This window comes from Pelodiscus sinensis, chromosome 8, assembly GCF_052426305.1.
Source record: "Pelodiscus sinensis isolate ZL-2025 chromosome 8, ASM5242630v1, whole genome shotgun sequence".
In the NCBI taxonomy this organism is placed as follows: Eukaryota; Metazoa; Chordata; order Testudines; family Trionychidae; genus Pelodiscus; species Pelodiscus sinensis.
In genome coordinates this window covers 60,609,316-60,625,762 of record NC_143059.1, presented here as the reverse complement: position 1 = coordinate 60,625,762, position 16,447 = coordinate 60,609,316, and the positions used below count along the sequence as shown (strand labels likewise).

The window sequence follows — 16,447 nt, the reverse complement described above, 5'->3', positions numbered from 1 at the left end:
GGCCTAACCAGCGCAGAGTAGAGCAGAAGAATGACTTCTCGTGTCTTGCACACAACACACCTGTTAATGCATCCCAGAATCATGTTTGCTTTTTTTGCAACAGCATCACACTGCTGACTCATATTCAACTTGTGGTCCACGATAACCCCTAGATCCCTTTCTGCCATACTCCTTCCCAGACAGTCGCTTCCCATTCTGCATGTGTAAAACTTGATTGTTCCTTCCTAAGTGGAGCACTTGGCAATCTACAATCTACAAGTCCGAGTCAAATTTTGACCCCATTGTGCTAGGTGTTGTACAAACACAGGAAAAATAACTAAAATAAAGTAAACTGCCAGAAACAAACAAACAAACCAAAAAGTCCTTGCCCCAAAGAGCCTACCATCTATAGCCATATAGTGGTATGTACAGCTGCTGCCAGGAAATACATGACAGAATTTAAATTGAAATTTGCTTATCTTTCTTACAAACATTGCAGGTTTTGGAATGAGCCAGGCGGTTGGACATCTTGATTTTTACCCAAATGGAGGCATACAAATGCCAGGATGCAAGAAGAATCCTATTTCACAGATTGTTGACATTGATGGCATCTGGGAAGGTAAATATGTTAAGCAGATGACGACTTCTGTTAAGAGTTAACATCAAACTGAATTGACCTAACACAGTAGCAGTCTTCGTATTTCAGTTATTTTAGATATTATTTTTGTCTGCCAACCACTACTGCCACATACAACAGTGAAACTGATAGTACAGCTCTTATGTATAGTGGGGAACATGGTATAGTAGAGGGATCAAAGAAGGAGTTGCACAAGAACTCTGCTTTGTGAAAAATATGATGGCATCAAGGTTTGGAGCTTTCACCTCCAACCAGCTAGAGTGTCTGAACTGTCAAGCTGTGGGTATCAGAACAAGGTGAGGGCCAAGGAGCAATAACAGCCTGCTGCCTTTCCATGTCTGTTTGGGCTCCATGAGTCTGCAAAATCCCAGATCCCACCAGCCTTGTTTCTTCAAGGATTTTTGGGTGACCCACTAGTCAAACTATTCAGCTTCATACCTAATGGAGCAACATTCACTTGACTGTAAATAGTACATCATGCTGCCAAATAACAGGAACAAACTTTTGTGTAATTGTTCCAGTGCTCTTTACACTGTTCCTTGGTAATGCCACAATAGAAACAAACATTCATTAATTGCTCTCTCTCATCTGCAACTGCTGCCAGTTAGCTAATCAGCTAAACAAACCCTACTCAAACCGTGCCAGAAAGTTTAGCTCCAGGACAGCATTATTCAGCTTTCTCTTACATACTAACCTGGCAGCTGCCCTGGCTGGGAATGGAACAACATTCACATCTATTTCTGCAATGGGATCTCTGGCTTCAATTGTTTTGTGATCAATAGCTGCTAAATTCAAGTGTGTTCTGTTCTGTCGTTACCAGTTAGCAGTGTGAGTTGGCACTGGATCAATAAATTATTAGGCAGCATTTATTTGGCATGTGCAAAATAAGGAACAAATACAAATATGCCAAACTCTTTCCAACTATTATTGTTAAGAATCTGTATATAATGCCATAAATGTACATTGTATTTGACAGAACATAAACAAAGCACATACCTTGACCCCAAAAACTTGCAGTTTAAAATCCTGAAACTGCACTGGGATTAGCATGCACGAACCTTTATTCTTTGGGGAATTTCATTGATAAATCATGATATACTGGAAAGATAACACCTCAGCTACAGCAAACACTTGCTTTCTCTCTCATAAAAATCTGAAATTTTGTGTGGATTTTATTTCTAGCTCATCACCATGAACACCTTAAAATGTATGAGTCTATGAAGCTCTTTTTTGCAATTACTGGCCTATTTATGTAGTCTTTACTCAGAAATTCTGGCATGTGTCAGTACTGCAGGATGAAGCTCTCTATTAATAATGTTACACAAAACCCCTTCCACTTAATTGCCACTTTTACTCAGGATTTAGGAAATTGGAGTGCAAAATAATATATATAAAATAACAACATGCCCCTCCTCCTGAGGTGACCTCTGTCTGTGTAAATCAGCATTGCTGCAGGACAATCAGTGTTGAAGAGGACATAATACTTAACACACTGCATTTTGTTTCCTTTCATATAATGAGAAGATGAGCTGTTTTCTACAGGGGCCCTTTTTTCATACTGGTGAGAATTAATGAAGTTCATACACAATAGGGGGCTACTCATGTAAGCATTCACCAGCATGTACAAGGCTTCCACAATCCACCCCTGCATTTGGTACCCATCTGCATTTTACACATTCTGTACTTTGGGCAGTTCACCAAAGGTAAATAGTCACTGAAGAAATAAGACTCAAACTGCAACTCAGGTGCTGCCCAGAATTGTGACAATGTAACGAGGAATTTATTAATCATGCAAATGACATGATGAGTCCAATACCACAATTCTATCCTGCATAGTTTACAGAAAAGAAAAATGAACCAGAAGCTTTGTAGTATGATATTTAATAAGAGCTTCTTTCCACAGGAACTCGTGACTTTGTTGCTTGTAATCATTTGCGAAGCTACAAGTACTATTCTGACAGCATCGTCTTCCCTGATGGTTTTCTAGGATACATCTGTGCTTCATATGACATTTTTGAGACAAAAGTAAGTCATTCTCACATCTTAGGTCAATTACAAAATGAGTAGCTCTTGTCTGTATATCTGCATGCAGTAGAAATAGAGCCTTGCTAGCCTACACCACTTTGCGCTGCGTGAGTCTAGGCATAAGGGGCATGAAGGGGTGTGCTGGGGAACTGGGGAAGAGGGGTGGGGGTTGAGGCACGGAAAGGGTAAGGGGGAGCAGAGTTACACCTGCCTCATCAGTGGTCTAAGTTTCCTGGGAGAATTCATGCCAGTGGCATAAATCAGAGGTGCTCCTGAAACCTCTTACCTTGCTGTGTCAAAGAGGGTCTCAGACTGGGGGAAGAATCTGCCCCAGTAATTATTTATTGGGCACATCCAAGGAGAAGGGAACAAGCCCCTGTATTTTAGCATTTTGCCTTTCAAATAATTTTGAAATGAAATAATTTACCTTTAAGGTTCAGTAAATGCTCAGCGCATTCCCTGATGAACTCTTGGCCTCAAGGAACAAATACAGATGGAATGTAGCCTAAAGCTCTGTCCCATAATTCTGTATATGACCCAGCTCTGTTAGCCAGCCCTGTAGCAGGCTCGTCAGCTTTGCTATGTGGCCCAGCTACCAATAGAAGGGACCAGAGCTCCACACGCAAGGGGAAAATAACAATACCTAAACCTTTGCATCACCAAAGCACTTTGCAGCCACACCTGAGCCAGGAAGAGCCTGAGCTCTGTCTCCTACCCCCATTCTAAAGCACTGAGTTTCAGAGGGAACATAGAGAAATGTAGATGCCTCCTCCTAGCACAGTGTTTCTTAAACTTTTTAAGACCAAGGAACACCAAACAATTTTTTTTTTTAACAAGGAACACCAAGGATTTTTGTTGAGGGGAAAAAAAAGGTTCGGGGGGGGGGGGGGGAAAGGGTTGGGGGAAAATTTATTGAGGGAAAAAAAGGGTTGGGGGAAAGTTATTAAGAAAAAAAAAAGTTGCCTGTCTCTTTAAGGGCACCCATTTTGAATTCTGTTTTTCTCCACGGCACACCTCCGACTGCCTCGCAGCACACCGACATGGTGTGGAACACAATTTAAGAAACACTGTCCTAGCAAGCAACAATCAAATGATGAAGTATAAAGGAGACATCCATGCCTCCAAAGCCGTGAGGTGCCAGACAGGGCTCTTCCTCTTGCTGCCCTCTCTAGGGAGGGTCATTTCAAATTGAGAGTTTTTTAGAGTTGTCCCATAGACATGGTTCAGCACCATATTTCTGCACAGCTCATGACTACACAAGGCTATTTACCAGAAGGGCTAGAGTGAACTGCATGGCATCAGCTGGATAGTACTGAGGGTTGACATTCAAATGGTGGGGAGGGGTAGAGGGACTGTGAGGGGACAGAGAATGAAGCATTTTATAGGATTCTACCAGAGAGCTAGAGAAACAATTACATTTTTAGAGTTTCTGTGACCAAATAATTGTTTCCTGTCTCATTGGGATAGATCTTCATTAATGGGTACATGTATTTCAATTAGGAAAACTGCTTCCCATGCCCTCAAGGTGGATGCCCACAAATGGGTCACTATGCAGATAAATATAAGGACAAATTTACTTCTGGGATTAATAAACTTTATCTGAACACTGGAGAGGCCAAAAATTTTGCTCGTAAGTTCCTCTTTTTTAATTGTTTCTACTTATACATGAGTAACAACATAATTTAAAATATTTCCCTCTTGCTTTAAATTAATTTTAATAAATGAAGGATCATATGTAGCAGAGCTTTGTATTATCATGCTACTTCTCCTTCCACTGATACTGAAACGATGAGTCATCAAGTGAAATTAATAGAACAGGTTTAAAACAAAAGGAAGTATTTCATCACACAATCAACCTGTGGAACTCCTTGTCAGAGGCTATTGTGAAAACCAACACTATAACAAGCGTAATGGGGGAAAGCCAGAAAGTAATAAAAGACAGATATATTAGCCCTAGGCTGAACAACTCCCTGTTGCTATGGCAACCAAACAGCAGTTACTGGGTTAATTAAGACACCTGGAGTCAATTAAGAGGCACTTAGGTTAATTAAGGCACCTGGAAGAAATTTAGAAGAACCTGCTGGAACCAGTTGAGACATATTTGATTGGGACACCTGCAGCCAATCAAGGACTACTAGCTGGAATTGGTTAAAAGCCTCTCTGTTAGTCAGTTTAGTGGAATGCCAGGAGTAGGATGTGGTTTTGGAGATGAGGCACTGTAGAGATACTGGTAGACACTTGGGCTATGTCTACACTCACGGCTTCTTGCTTAAGTACAGCTGTTCTTCTGCAAGAATCTGCAGAGCGTCCACACTGCCTGCCTGCTCTTGCATAAGGAAATTTACAGTATGGTGTGGTAATAGAGAGCTTCTCGCACAAGCACTATGCTCTTTTTTTATCAGGTGTAAGCCCTCTTGCACAGGAGCTCTTGCGCAACAGGGCAGTGTGGACGCCAGGCAGGGATTTCTTGTGCAAGGGCTAAAATGGCCATCAGAGCTTTCTTGCACAAGAGAGCGTCCACATTGCCATGGGTGCTCTTGTGCAAAAGCACAGCTCGCACACGGCAGTGTGGATGTTTTCTTGTGTAAGACTTCTTGCACAAGAACCTTTGCGCAAGATGTTCTTGCACAAGAAGCCTTCAGTGTAGACATAGCCTAGGAGGGAACCATGCAGGTATTATGGGCTATAATAGTAAAGAAAAAGGAGGGACAAGGTAGAACCGGGAAGCAAGATCAAATCAGTATCTTAGATGCCTATATACAAATGCAAGAAGTACGGGTAAAAAGCAGGAAGAACTTGAAATGCTAATAAACACAACTATGATATTGTTGGTATCACAGAGACTTGGTGGGATAATATACATGATTGGAATAGTGGTATAAAAGGATACAGCTTGCTCAGGAAGGATAGGTGGGGGAAAGGGAGGAGGTGTTGCCTTATATAGTAAAAATGTATACACTTTGACTGAAGTGGAGATGGACATAGGAGACAGATGTACTGAGAGTCTCTGGGTTAGGCTAAAAAGGGTCAAAAACAAGGGTGATGTCATGCTAGGGACTTACTTCAGACCACATATCCAGGTGGAAGAAGTGGTTGAGGCTTTTTTTAAACAACTAATAAAATCTTCGAAAGTGCAGGATTAGGGGGACTTCAATTATCCAGACATATGTTGGGAAACTAACTGCATTGAAGACAACTTTTTATTTCAGAAGGTTGAAAAAGCTACTGGGGGAAAGCTGTTCTAGATTTGATTTTAACAAATAGGGAGGAACTGGTTGAGAATTTTAAAGTGGAAGGCAGCTTGGGTGAAACTGATCATGAAATCATAGAGTTCATGATTCTAAGGAATGGGAGAACAGTAAAACAGAGACAATGGATTTCAGGAAGGCAGATTTTGGTAAGCTCAGAGAGCTGGTAGGTAAGGTCCCATGGGAAGCAAGACTAAGGGGAAAAACAACTGAAGAGAGTTGGCAGTTTTTCAAAGGGACATTATTAAGGGCCCAAAATCAAGCTATTCTGCTGTGTAGGAAAGATAGATAGTATGGCAAAAGACCAGCTTGGCTTAACCAGGATATCTTGCATGATCTACAAATAAAAAAGGCATCATATAAAAAGTGGAAACTAGGACAAATTACAAAGGATGAATATAAGCAAACAATACAGGTATGTAGGGGCAAGATTAGAACAGCAAAGGCACAAAATGAACTCAAACTACCTGCAGACATAAAGGGAAACAAGAAGACATTTTATAAATATATTAGAAGCAAGAGGAAGACCCACTGCTCAGGGTAGGTCCACTGCTCAGTGAGGAGGGAGAAACAGTAACAGGAAACTTGAAAATGGCAGAGGTGCTTAATGACTTCTTTGTTTTGGTCTTCATCAGGAAGTCTTATGATGAAGGAATGCTAACATAGTGAATACTAGTGGGAAAGAGGGTAGATTTAAAAGATAAAATTAAAAAGAACAAGTTAAAAATCACTTAGAAAAGTTAGATGTCTGCAAATCACCAGAGCCTGATGAAATGTATCCTAGAATACTCAAAGAGCTGATAGAGGAGGTATCTGAGCCTTTAGCTATCATCTTTGAAAAATCATGGAAGACAGGAGAGATTCCAGAAGACTGGAAAAGGGCAAATATAGTGCCCATTTATAAAAAGGGAGATAAGAACAACCCAGGAAACTACAGACCAGTCAATTTAACTTCTGTGCCAGAAAAGATAATGGAGCAAGTAATTAAGGAATTCATCTGCAAGCACCTGGAAGATAAGGTGATAGGTAACAGCCAGCATGGATTTGTAAAGAACAAATCATGTCAAACCAATCTGATAGCTTTCATCTCATTTCTACTGTGTAGGTTGGAGGTATGAAGTATCTGTGACAATATCTGGAAAGAGTAAAGTAAGCGGGTATGCAAATATCGCCCTGTATGGAACAGGAGGAAACACAAGGCAATATCAAATTGCTAAGTAAGTTCAGTATTATAATGGAAAATTAGTTTCTCTGCTATTAGAAAATTTAATCTTTTTAATTAATGCTTCTTTCTAAACTATAGGCGAAATTCTGCTTTCACATATGGGGTGTAAATCCATATTAACTGTATTGACTCTGGATTTATGTCAGAAGACGACTTTGAATTTAGTCATAACTGTGAGGCTACAAGAACCTGAATTTAGTTCAGGGGTAGACAATTTGCTAGGGTTAGTCCCTGATGGGCCGACAAATGCTTTATTTATCTACATATCCACAGATACAGCCATCCACAGCTCCTGTTGGCTATATTTAACCATTCCCAGCCAATGGCTGCAGGACCATGCTACTTCCCACAAATCCCATTGGCCAGGAATGGTCAACTATGGCCAAAATCTGCAAGAAGCTATACCTGCAGATGCACAGGTAAATAAAGCTTCTGGAGACCACCAAGTGTTAAGCGAGGCGAATCGCGTCCAGTCCATAGGGCACTTATTGGCTATGCTTGGGCTAGTTTGTGATCTGTTATGCCATGTAACTTAACTGAATTAAAAAATGATACTATGGATTTACACTAGTGCAATAGTGATCCTTTTCCTTTTGGATGTTTGTAAAAATGTTGCGTCCTTTATTATAGGCTGTGCTACCAGTGCTGCTTATAATTAAGATTGTCCAACATTTTCTTTCACAAAACCCTATTTTCATGTGCTCATAACTTTGCAAAACTTTAATCATTTATGCAGAAATGTTCAATGTCAGGAATTCTGCCTTACACAGACAGAGAGGCAGACATAAAAGTTCAGCAAAGTGATAGATAAGTTTCTGAGAGAGAGATTGGGGTAAACACAGCATTTTCTTATAACTATTTCACTAAGTAGTTGTACTGCCTCCATGCTTTAGAGCAGGAACTTTAAACTTACTAGTGAGCTCTTCCTGGTGTCAAGAATGTGCCTTTTGCCATCTCAGTAAATATTCATCCACATTTGTTAAGTGCTGAGCCTATGAACAATCTCAGCTTGACATGCTTAGTAAAGAGCTGATATTAGAGTCTGACATTTAAAGTTTCTGAAGAGTCCATCTGCATTGAATATACTCCAGTGCCTCGCAGTGCCTCGCAGCTGCTATCTGCAACCAGACTGTGCATGGACCATCCCAACAAAGTTATCCCATGGCAGCAGGGGCTTAGCAAGACTTTACCTGCAGAGGTTTCTCTAGGCAGTCAGGGGCCGCTATGGTACCAGGCACAGGAATTGAGAGTAGGATCACTGTACCTGTTGTACCCTCAATGCTCTCCCATGCCTGGCAGTGAGGTGGATATGACCTGATGGGAATGCAGAGATGTGAGGAAGTGCAAGGAACTAAGAGATAACAGAACTAGTGGAGAGAGATGGTTGTTGGGGCCAAAATACAGGAGCTGGGGGTGCAGAGAGAAACAAAAGGGGAGGGAGCAGGAGCCAGAGAGTGGAGTTTGGGTGTGGTAGGGCAGGAGCAGAGGAAGATGTATAATATGTGACCAAGTAAGTTAGAGGTAATATGCAACTGTGTAATTTGAGACTGTGTCATAATGCATATACACACAAAGGCCTGGTATTTTTGAACTTATGAGAGCTTGACTTTAACAATGAATTTTTAATTTTTTTAATGTAATTATCTATACACTAAGGCTACGTCTACATTGGCCCCTTTTCTGGAAGGGGCATGGTAATTTTTGAAATTGCAATAGGGAAATGCGTGGGAAATGCAATAGGGAAAAGTACTTCAAAGTAGGAATAAGATCCTCCGGAAAAGGGCGCTTTTTCCGGGGGATCGGGGCCAGTGTAGATGCTCTTTTCCGGCTTTTCTAAAAGCCGGAAAAAAGCGGCGGACATTTTTATTTAAATGCCGCGGGAGATTTAAATATCCCCCGCGCATTTCCCTATTGCGATTTCAAAAATTACCATGCCCCTTCCGGAAAAGGGGCCAATGTAGACGAGCCCTTGGGGTATGTCTAGACTACATGGCTCCATTAATGGAGCCATGTAGATGAGTTTACTAAACATAGGAAAATGAAGCAGCGATTTAAATAATCGCCGCTTCAATTACATCAAAATGCCCGCCGCACTGTGCCGATCAGCTGTTTGGCGGCACAGCACAGTAGTCTGGACGCGCCATGGTCGACAAGGGAAGATTTGTTGACCGCTTCGGTAAACCTCATTTCACGAGGCATAATGGAGTGGTCGACAAGGGAAGCCCTTGTCGACCATGGTGCGTCCAGACTACTGTGCTGTGCCGCCAAACAGCTGATCGGCACAGCGCGATGGCCATTTTGATGTAAATGAAGCAGTGATTATTTAAATCGCCGTTTCATTTTCCTATCTCCAGTAAACTCATCTACATGGCTCCATCAACGGAGCCATGTAGTCTAGACATACCCTTATATGTACGCTGCTAAAGGATTTAGCATTAGCAAGCTGAGCTTTTTCAAAGAGCCTAAATTCCCTATTGAAGTTGAAGTTACCCAAATCCCCTGGAAATTCAGTGGGAACTAAGTGCTTTGCTCCCTTAGGATCTTTTAAAAATCCCAGCTGTAAAGTACAGTGAATAAAGCTATGCACTGCAAAGCACTGCCATTTTCTGCTGAAACTGAAGTTTCTTTTCATTTTCTGTGTTAACAATCCTGCTCATTTTTTTAAGCTGGCAATGCAAATATGTTAGTGCTGGATTATTATTTATATAACATGCTTAGTAATATATTATGCTGTCATGGAAATATGGAGGGAAAGCATCTTTAATGGGAAGATGATTTTCATTATAAATTATATTCAACTAGATTGGCTTTAGATTCCCAAGGGATGCTAACAAAAGGCACAGGTTTGATGCAAAACACCTACCCAATGAATTCTGCTTGATGGGCAACCCACACATACACTTTGTCAATATGTGTCTCTCCTTATATCCTTTCCCCATGCCCACTCCCATGCATTCACTGTGCCAGGAGCTGTAAATCCATTCTCAAAACCCATTTCTTTAATGAATCCTTTGTGCAAGTAAAGGGAGCTGCTACAGATTTTTGTCTCTAAACATGAGAGCAGAAATTATCCCTTGGTCTCTAGTGGGAGAATTGGCCTGGTGAGCAAAGAGCAGTCAGAGAAGAGATTCACAGCACAGACTACCCTAGAATCCTAATCCCAAAGCTCTTTGGGGCAGCCTTGTCTTCTCCGCCTATCATTTTCCAACAATACATGAAGGCTGCATCTAGATTGGCATGATTTTCTGGAAATGCTTTTAACGGAAAAGTTTTCCGTTAAAAGCATTTTCGGAATAGAGCGTCTAGATTGGCACAGACGCTTTTCTGCAAAAGCACTTTTTGAGGAAAAGCATCAGTGCCAATCCAGACGCGCTTTTCCGCAAAAAAGCCCTGATCGCCATTTTCGTGATCGGGGCTTTTTTGCAGAAAACAAATCTGAGCTGTCTACACTGGCCCTTTTGCATAAAAGCTTTGTGCAAAAGGGACTTTTGCCTGAACGAGAGCAGAATAGTATTTCCGCAAGAAGCACTGATTTCTTACAGTAGGAAGTCAGTGCTTTTGTGGAAATTCAAGTGGCCAGTGGAGACAGCTGGCAAGTTTTTCCGGAAAAGTGGCTGATTTTCCAGAAAAATTGGCCAGTCTAGACACAGCCGGAGTGTTTTGTCATTCAAGTAGATTTTTTTTTGTTCTTGCTAGACTCTCCCCTTTTCCTAAGGCTTTCTCTGCATTACCAATCCAACCATGTCAGAGGCTCAGTGAAAATACAAGTGTCTCCTGACTTTGAGTTTACATGCCTACATTTTGTAGCAGATATGTGGCCATGCCTATTGCCTGAAACTGAATTAAAGTTATAAAGCAGGTCTAATATATGTGCAAAACATGGCCAAGACCCTCCCTACACTACCAAATGAAACCATGCTGAAGCCAAGCCTTGGAGCAGTATGTCATAACTGGAATCATTAGACCACTATATTTTAATATAGGTGAGGCACTGTAGAACATAAGTGTACCAGGTAAATATCTCTTTGGTCAGCAGGTAATGCATTTGGATGAACATTGATTTCACATGGGGACAGGACAATTTTATACATTTTTATGTAACATGAACATTTATATTACATGCAGGTAAGTTGGAAAATAAGATCCTTGCTGTTTCACAAGCTGAAGATCAAGTTCACGATCAACATGCTACTATAGCTACTCAAACACTTACACTGTATTGGTCATTAATATTAAACTTCATCTGTTTATACCTTTTCTTGAAGGGGATCCCTCAAACCAGGTGATAAACATACCAGCTTCATTGACACTGAAATTAATGTTGGGACGATTAGTAAAGTTAAATTTCTTTGGAACAACCATATCCTAAACCCAACCCTACCCACACTGGGAGCAGCAAAGGTCACAGTACAAGCTGGAGAAACTAGAAATGTGTATGTATATTTATTGTGAAAATCTAAAATTATTTAGTTGATACAAGGTGAGTATGACATATGAGGGTAACAATGACTGCACAAGAATAAGTATTTAGAGCATTAAAATAAAAACAAGAGGGAAAGTTTTAATTTCCTTTCCCACAAGATATCAATTTAGCTTACTGGTACATTAAATATTTGTCAGATATTGTCAAGAAATAATTATAAACACTTCAGTGTTTGGCTTCAACAAGAACAAAGTTTTTATATAAGCCTCTGTGCTTTGGGTAGGAAAGATTGATTAACTGTGGTCAGGGGTGGCCTATGGCTATAGGTGGACTCGGCCCCTGCCCGGGGTGCCCGATGATGATGTCACGGAGGTGGTCGGGGCGCCTGCCGATTACGTCAGTCCATTGATGGCCCTGCAGGCGGGGGCACCGATTGCACATTCCGCCTGGGGCGCCAGCTGCCATAGCCAGTCTCAGGCCACTCCTGACCGTGGTTTAGGTAATCAGCATAGAATCATAGAATCATAGGACTGGAAGGGACCTCAAGAGGTCATCGAGTCCAGCCCCCCGCCCTCAAGGCAGGACCAAGCTCCACCTACACCATCCCTGACAGATGTCTATCTAACCTGTTCTTAAATATCTCCAGAGAGGGAGATTCCACCACCTCCCTTGGCAGTTTATTTCAATATTTGACCACCCTGACAGTTAGGAATTTTTTCCTAATGTCCAATCTAAACCTCCCCTGCTGCACTTTAAGCCCATTACTCCTTGTCCTGTCCTCAGAAACCAAGAGGAACAAATTTTCTCCTTCCTCCTTGTGACACCCTTTTAGATATTTGAAAACCGCTATCATGTCCCCTCTTAATCTTCTTTTTTCCAAACTAAACAAGCCCAGTTCATGAAGCCTGGCTTCATAGGTCATGTTCTCTAGACCTTTAATCATTCTTGTAGCTCTTCTCTGTACCCTTTCCAGTTTCTCCACATCTTTCTTGAAATGTGGCACCCAGAACTGGACACAGTACTCCAGCTGAGGCCTAACTAGCTCTTTGCTAAGTTCACAGGTATCAGGCTATTGGGTACTGCAAGTTTTATACTGAGATGGCCACCAGTGGGGGTCTGATCCATTAGCCATTGAAGACTTTGGGAGTCTTTCCACTGATTTTAATGGGTGTTGGATCAGAATCTGGGGCTATGTCTACACTGCAATGCTATTTCAGGATACTGGAGTATCCCAAAATAGCTATCCTACATCTTCACAGCAAGCCTGTTATTTTAGGCTCGCTATCCAATGTCCCTGTAAACCTCATTCTGTGAGGAGTAAGGGATGTTTCGGAATAGTGCTTTATTTTGAAATTTGGTGCTGCATAGACAGCACCAAATGACAAAATAAGCTATTTTGAAATAGCATCAAAATAAGATATGCAATTTGCATAGCTCAGTTCTCACAGACCTACTAGTAGTTATGATTTATGTTTTAAAGGCCTGATCCAAAGCCCAGGAAACTCCACTGAAAGATTCCCAGTGACTTCAATTGGTTTTGGATCAAGCCCCACATCTGTAGACTGGAAAAACAATGTACTGCATGACAGTTACTAACTGGAAGATACTTGTTACTTTTTTTAAAACAGTATATTTCAATCAGTTATCCACAAATGGTTTTTTTTAACCTTTCCTGTCCTCCTGAATGAAGACACAATGAAGGGGGAGGTACATTAAATGGGTCATGGATATAATTAAGATCACATAGCTGAAGCCCATTCACTTGAAATAGATATGTGGGAAGAGATTCACTTGGAATAGAAATGAGGAAATCTCAAGCTGACAAAAATGTCCACAGCATCATGAACTATGGTAAAGCAGAGTGTACAAGTCCACTTCTGGTTTTTACATTTAACAGATCAACATGTTGATGGATGCTAATCCCATAAATGTACCCATCAGCTATTCTATATACTCATGTCCTGGCATCTCTCTAGTGCTGATGACATGCAAATTCAACAAGAAAGGTATAAAACTGAAGGAAAGAGGCTCACCAATCATGGTGAATAGTTTGGTGTTTTAGTAGGAAATGATATTTCACAGCTAGCAATCCAAAGCATTTGCATGTTCTTTTGTGCCAATGTAACAATATTCTACCACAGCTTTGTCAAAAAATAAATTAGGTTGGCTTATTCTATTGCAAAATCACTGGCACAGTTACAAAAAATAAATCTAGACAATTAAAAGACCTTACATACTTTGTTTTTCTCCACAGGTTTAATTTTTGTAGCAGTGAAACTGTGCGAGAGAATGTTCTGCTAACTCTTACATCTTGCTAACAACATACAAAGATGTCAGCTCTGTATGTTAATATTAATAAAAGTTAATCATACATAACAGCCTCAATGGTTAGATGTAATGTTTTATCGTCATTATTTGTACTGCTAGCTACTATCCAAATGTACAAGAAGAAATGGTCCCTGTGTGGAAGGGCTTACAATGTTCAAAGAGGCAAACATATGGGGTGAAGGGTACAAGTTTATGATATATAAGCACAGAGATCAGGGAGGTTATTAACTGTTAAGGAAGTGAATTAGTTCTTTCAAATCAGAAGACATACTGAAGTAAATCCTAACTTCAGTTACTCCTATGAAACCCTATTAAAGTAGAAGTCAGACAGAAGCAAGTGAACATGGACAGACTGTAGATGAAGAAGCAAAGGAAAAGGATGTTTGTGAAAACATAATTTTTAATTACTCTTATGATCCTGCTTGCTATGGGCAGTCACATAGGTTCCAATACTTACTTGGTTTATGCAGGCAGGGACTTAAGTAGTATGAGTGTTGGGGGGAGTCTAAAAACCCAGGGCCCTTCCACAGGACACTCTATTCACTTGCCTACTGAGCATGTGACCTCCCCAAGATAACAGGAAGAGAGATACGTACATGTGAGACATCCATAGCACATGCAGCAGCAGAGTGGCTGCCACTCCGTCTATAATCAATCACCAGTAGCCATAGCTTGGTTACATGAACACTGTAATCTGCAGCTTGATGTCAGGGTTCATTGCATCCTCTTGGTATTGCAGCACCTGCTCCTTTTTAATCACAAAGGGACTATCTTCCTTCAGCGACTCCTCCTGCAGTACCTTCTACTGGGTTATTAACTTCCTAACATAGAGGGAGATTTTCTCCTTTGTTTTTCATTCCTCATGGCCTGATATAAGCAGATACTTGCCTACACTTTTGTTTTGACAGTGGTGATATTCTCAGCATTATCCTCTGCCATAGCCATCCAGCAGACCATATAATTTTAACAAGTACCTAACAGAATCAGGACATTAACATTGACAATAGGATAATAAAAAGTCCTTCTTCAATAATGAACTGGAGTAGCTTTTACCTTGTTTTAGCAGAACAAAACTGAAAGCAGAACAAAAATACTTTACAAAGCTGTTACATAAAGTGCATTGTTAAATGAACAACAAATTACTCTCCTTTTTGCTTGCTTTTAAAGCTAATGGTGCTATTTATTCCTGACCTTTTGAAATATTAAGATTTTTAAAATGACAACATAAAAAGAATTCTTGTTTGAAAACGCAAGTGACTTTAAACCACATGTTATTACTTCTAAGTATAGCATGTGCATGCATCATTCATTTCAGTGTCCCATTTATAGCTAATTGGTATATATTTCAGTTGACATATATTGTTCTCTTGCAAACGTGTCAAATTCTGTAATGATGTCAGTGACAAAAGCATAGTGCTTGAGATATATAAATTACGCTCTTTACCATATAATCACTCTTATCTATTAGAAATGCTGTTTGTGACAACTTATGTTCAAAATACATACTGGATTGATTTTTTTAAACTTTAATATCACACCGTTCATGGCAAATCTTTGACTGAATCTTTAAATGCAGAAATGTTTTGGGTTTACTGGCATCATTTCAGCAAAGTATTTTACTGCATTTTAAAAAGTGACTTTGTTCAGCAAAAGAAGAGAAATACAACTTGGACCTGCAAATATCTCTTTTGTTATCAACATAAGAAAACACACGGTTGTGTGTGGGGAGTTATTTGATGACTAACACCTTACACTGTAGTTTACCTTTTATAATCTCTGCTAGAAATTACTATTATTTTGTTGGTGTGCAGTATTATCATTAGAATTTCAAATATTGGAGACAAAACAGCTTATGTATTTTCATTACATTTTAGATTGTCCTCGTCCTGGGCTATGCAGTCTCTCTCACATATACAATAGTGCTGTATTTTCAGCTGTCAGGTATTTTTTTTTAAATATTGGGCTAGAGTAAGCCTCATGGCATATACTGTATTCTGTAAATGAAGGAATGTGTCTTCTGCTCTGTAATACTAAAGAGGGGCTATTCCTTTGGGAAGCAGGAGCAGTGTTAAGCCAAGATTCTAGTAAAAAGAAGTTCTCTGGCATTCATTAAATCTGTCCTTTTCTTTGTGTTGTGATGGGCTCACTTTCAGAAGGGAGCAGAAGAAAGAACAATCTCTAAATCAATCCACCCAGGTTTATAAACCGTCAGCACCAGCGTGGTAATATGAACACAGAGGCCATAATTCAGCAAAGCACTTATGAATGTGCTTAATTGCCATTGAAATTAATTAAATATAAGCATCTGCTTGAAGTTAAACATGTTTAAAGTGATTTTCTGAAGTCAGGGCTTTATAATTAGAAAGTGGTGAGCCACATTGTTAGCACGGGGAAATTAAAATCAGGGATTGTGATGTTAACAAAGTGGAATCTGACCAGCCTGTCCTGCGCTGAAGGGCTGTGTCCAGACTCCATGCCTCCGTCGACGGAGGCATGTAGATTAGCCAGCTCGGAAGAGGGAAATGAAGCCGCGATTAAAATAATCGCGGCTTCATTTAAATTTAAATGGCTGCCCCGATCTG

General features: G+C 40.4%; 1 protein-coding gene across 1 annotated transcript in view; it reads left to right on the top strand.

The window, feature by feature from the left end:
* The window catches only part of LOC102453980 (inactive pancreatic lipase-related protein 1), a 33,762-nt gene extending 19,838 nt beyond the window's left edge, over positions 1 to 13,924 (top strand). Inside the window, exons 8-13 of the mRNA XM_025183583.3 lie at positions 479 to 598; positions 2,520 to 2,641; positions 4,142 to 4,271; positions 6,995 to 7,106; positions 11,380 to 11,547; positions 13,792 to 13,924. Of these exons, the coding sequence (XP_025039368.3) occupies positions 479 to 598; positions 2,520 to 2,641; positions 4,142 to 4,271; positions 6,995 to 7,106; positions 11,380 to 11,547; positions 13,792 to 13,855 (716 nt within the window). The 3' untranslated portion in view covers positions 13,856 to 13,924. The remainder of the gene's footprint in view (positions 1 to 478; positions 599 to 2,519; positions 2,642 to 4,141; positions 4,272 to 6,994; positions 7,107 to 11,379; positions 11,548 to 13,791) is intronic.
* Positions 13,925 to 16,447: the final 2,523 nt, after the last annotated feature.